The following is a 4,032-nucleotide window of genomic DNA, read 5'->3' as shown; positions in this document are numbered from 1 at the left end:
ATAGTCTACCAACGATGTTTCTTCAAAATAATAATTCGCAATAATTGGAAGGAGAATTTACATTGAGACAAGAACGAGGGTTTATGTTGAGATTATTTTACCAAGAAGAAATTTTGTAATATGGCGAATAGATGTAAGCGAATATTGTATTATAATATGCGTATGATTTAATGTTACATTAACTTAACTATATACTGAAGATGGTCAAATTTTTATGACCGAAACGTTTAAACTTATATTTTAATAATAAAATACGGACTTGAATAAGTCCTCACAAAATAGATCTTGTGCGTGGTTTTTATAATCCATTAATACTTTTCCAAAGAATGTTAATAGCCAAGAAACACGATGATGATCTCGCGGAATTTTTCAAATATGAACTTGCTCCGTACCCACTTTCAATGTTCAATGAGACAACCGGAGAAAGACAAAAAAGTCTGCTGTTTATGATATGTTTCATCCCATTGATCTTGAAAAAAATTTACCGAGCTCCAATGACATTTATGTGATTGATGGTGGATTTTTATTGCATCGGGTAATATGGCAGAGAAATCAAACATATGGACAAATATGTCATGCGTACGTTAAGTATGTAGAAAATAAATTTGGAAAGAATTCCGTAGTCGTATTTGATGGCTACGAAAATGACTCGAGTATCAAAAAAGCTGAGCAGCATCGACGATACCTGCATAGCCAATGTGTAGACATTATCTTCGATGAAAGTATGACGGCTACTTTCAATCAAAATAAATTTTTGTCAAATGATAAAAATAAAATCAGATTGATTTCATTATTAACGAAATTTCTCCAAAATAGAAACTTCGTGGTAAAACAAGCGATAGATGATGCGGATACACTTATTGTTAAAACCGCAATAGAAATATCGAGTAATTGTCGAACATTTGTAGTCGGCAATGATGTTGATCTACTTGTTTGATCGCATTATCACCAGAAAATGAAGAAATATTTTTCATGAAGCCAGGCACAGGTAAAATCAGTAGGAACATTTTTTCGTCGTCAGAAATTCAAAAATCGCACCAACAGATAAAGGATACAATCTTACTGGCCCATGCCTTCAGTGGTTGCGATACAACGTCCAGTATATTTCAAAATGGAAAATTACAAATTTTCAAACTCCTGCAAAAAGAATTTCGATTGGCTAATGTGAAAACTTTCAATGACGAAAATTCAACCCAATCAGAAGTAAGAGATGCTGGTGAAACTCTTTTTTTAATGGTATATGGTGCAAAGAAATTTCCAAATCTTTCGCTCGATTCATATAGATTTACCTAATTTAAAAATTCGATGCAAAAACAAAAATCAAGGCTTAAATTATTACCACCAACATCAGAGGCAGCTGTACAACATTCATCACGAGTTTTCTATCAAATTCAGTTATGGCTTGGCAATAACAAAAATCCGGAACAGTGGGGATGGAAGAAAATCAACGGTTCGTTGCAATCTGTTACAACACTTCTTCAGCCAGCACCAGAATCGATACTCCAACTCATCTCCTGCAACTATACATCCGATTGTTCTTCGAGGTGTGGGTGCAGAAGAGCAGGGTTAAGATGTTCCGAAATTTGTGGACATTGTCAGGGAATGCAGTGCCGCAATGCATGCATGGAGCAAATTTGCAAAGATCTTGACGATTCCGAAGATATAGACTCTGTATACAAGCATGCGGGCGAAGAATTAAACGATATCCTGTACGAGGCAGATGCTACCGATTCTGATTTTCTTTAGGTATAAAAGATATGCATATAATATAATATAATATTTCAATCTACTTCAAAATCGTCACTTATGCAATTAATGTGTATTTTTGTGCAGATTATCACTCACATCTAGTGAAACAGTTCTATTAGAAAACAAATGTACAATTGGATGAAGATGTTTATCACACTCGAAGAAAGCATCGACAGTAAACGAAATAGACACCAAAACCTCAGAGTTCGAAATTTCAATTTATAACTTTTTATATTTATAGAAATCGAATTTTTTTTTGAATAAAACACTATTTTTCGATTTTGTTTGCTTATTTCAACAATATTGTTAACAGAAACAAATTATGGTACTATATCTTATTATTTTAGATCTTAGGATATTAAAATTTACCAAACTTGTTGATATTGATAGTCATTTACATGATAAAAAATCACAAAATTATATTACTTACATGTGGGTCTCTGAGAGTCCCGTTGTGCTGCAAAGGATTAAACGTGGCCACTCTAGCTCGCCCTTTTTGGCTAGGGACTCATTGGTTCCTTGAAATATATACATTTTCAAAGGTCTATACAAAGTTACAGCCACTTCGCAATTTTTTTTGTTTATTTTGGACAATTTGCCTGTACTACTTCCAATTTATTAATTTGACTAGATCAATACAACTACAATATTTAACTGTAGACTGCGTTGCATTATATCTAAAATAAAGACTATGTTAAATTTTATATACTTACAGACTACGTTATAAATTTTGTATACAAATTCATTTTTAATTTTGTTAACATTGATAATGACCCGATCGGTGTCGAAATGTCTGATATTGTTGATGTTTTATTACGTTATAAATTTTGTATACAAATTCATTTTTAATTTTGTTAACATTGATAATGACCCGATCGAAATGTCTGATATTGTTGATGTTTTTATTTTATTTTATTTTTATTTGATTTGTATTGTCTTTAATTTGTAATGCTTATTAATTTAAATTAAATTGTCTTTATTAAATGTCAATATTTGGCTCTTGGCCCTTCTTTTATTTTACGTGTTTAAAATAAAATTACTTTTTTTTTTATCGCTTTCTATAATAAAAGCTGTAATATTTCACAGGAGTACTTTGTAGCAAGTCGATCAATGAGCATCATACCAGTCGCTATTGCTATGGTGGCTACCTTCATTTCTGGTTCTGGACTACTCGGATTATCCGCTGAGATTTATACATATGGAATGCAATTTGTTGTGATAATCCTGTCGTTTATGTTAGGCACTGCGATCACATGTTACGGATTCCTACCAGTATTCTACAACCTACAAGCAACCAGCGTCTATGAGGTTAATCTGACGAAATTAAATTAGTTAACAGAAATTTAAATTTTTGAGAACTCGTATTAAAAGGACATTTCTTTTTTTAGTATTTAGAAAAACGTTTCGGAGTAAGAACTAGGATGATAGCTAGTTTTGTCTATTGGATTCAACAGCTTGTCCATTCAGGTTTGGTGCTTTATGCTCCTTCTCTAGCCTTGGAGACGACCACAGGAATCTCTAAAACTATCAGTATTGTTATTGTTGGCCTTGTATGTGCTTTCTATTCGAGTATTGGTGGTATTAAGACTGTGATATTGGTTGATGTATTTCAAAGTCTGCTTATATTTATCGCCGTCTTGTTAATTATTGGTATAGCTGTAAATAATGTTGGAGGATTGGGACAGATTTGGGAAATCGCGAGACAGGGACAACGACTCGAGTTTGACAGGTATTGCATCTACTTTTCTATATTAATTGCGTGAACTGATAAATTATTATATACACATAACATCTAAATAATTTTTTAATTTCTGTTTATTGTTATTTTAGTATTGATTTGGATCCAACAGTAAGATATACCTGGTGGTCTATTATGTTGGGTGGTTTATGTACGTTTTTGATAATTGTCGGAGTAAATCAAGTACAAGTACAGCGTATGCTAACTGTAAAGTAAGTGCCATAATTTGTATAAATACAATGCTGGATAAAATTAGAAATTATCAAATAGAGGGTGTCTCAGAATAAACATTCGTCCTTAAAATGACGTATTCTTGAGGTGATTTTAAGACATTTTTTTCTTTGTCAAAATTTTATCCGAAGCATAGATTTTGAATTATAAGCTAAAATAGCGAATTACGGGTCGCGTACGGAAGGCAGGCAGGGGCGGCGCAACTCATCGTTCGACGCGGGCGGCGGATTGCGATCAGCTGCTCGCTACGTATGAAACGCGTGTTACGATAATACGCGAGATTTCCCCCTCTCTCTCTCTCTCTCTCTCAACCA

The 4,032-nt window shown here is 33.2% G+C and overlaps 1 protein-coding gene across 1 annotated transcript in view; it reads left to right on the top strand.

The window, feature by feature from the left end:
- LOC108783595 (putative sodium-dependent multivitamin transporter) overlaps window positions 1-4,032 on the top strand; it is a 15,178-nt gene that overhangs the window by 6,442 nt on the left and 4,704 nt on the right. The window contains exons 3-5 of the mRNA XM_018552196.1: window positions 2,836-3,057; window positions 3,138-3,478; window positions 3,580-3,699. Of these exons, the coding sequence (XP_018407698.1) occupies window positions 2,836-3,057; window positions 3,138-3,478; window positions 3,580-3,699 (683 nt within the window). The remainder of the gene's footprint in view (window positions 1-2,835; window positions 3,058-3,137; window positions 3,479-3,579; window positions 3,700-4,032) is intronic.

This window comes from Cyphomyrmex costatus, unplaced genomic scaffold (assembly GCF_001594065.2).
Source record: "Cyphomyrmex costatus isolate MS0001 unplaced genomic scaffold, Ccosl1.0 scaffold1562, whole genome shotgun sequence".
NCBI lineage: Eukaryota > Metazoa > Arthropoda > Insecta > Hymenoptera > Formicidae > Cyphomyrmex > Cyphomyrmex costatus.
Note: the sequence above shows the minus strand (reverse complement) of the source record. Positions and strands in the feature narration are given on the sequence as shown.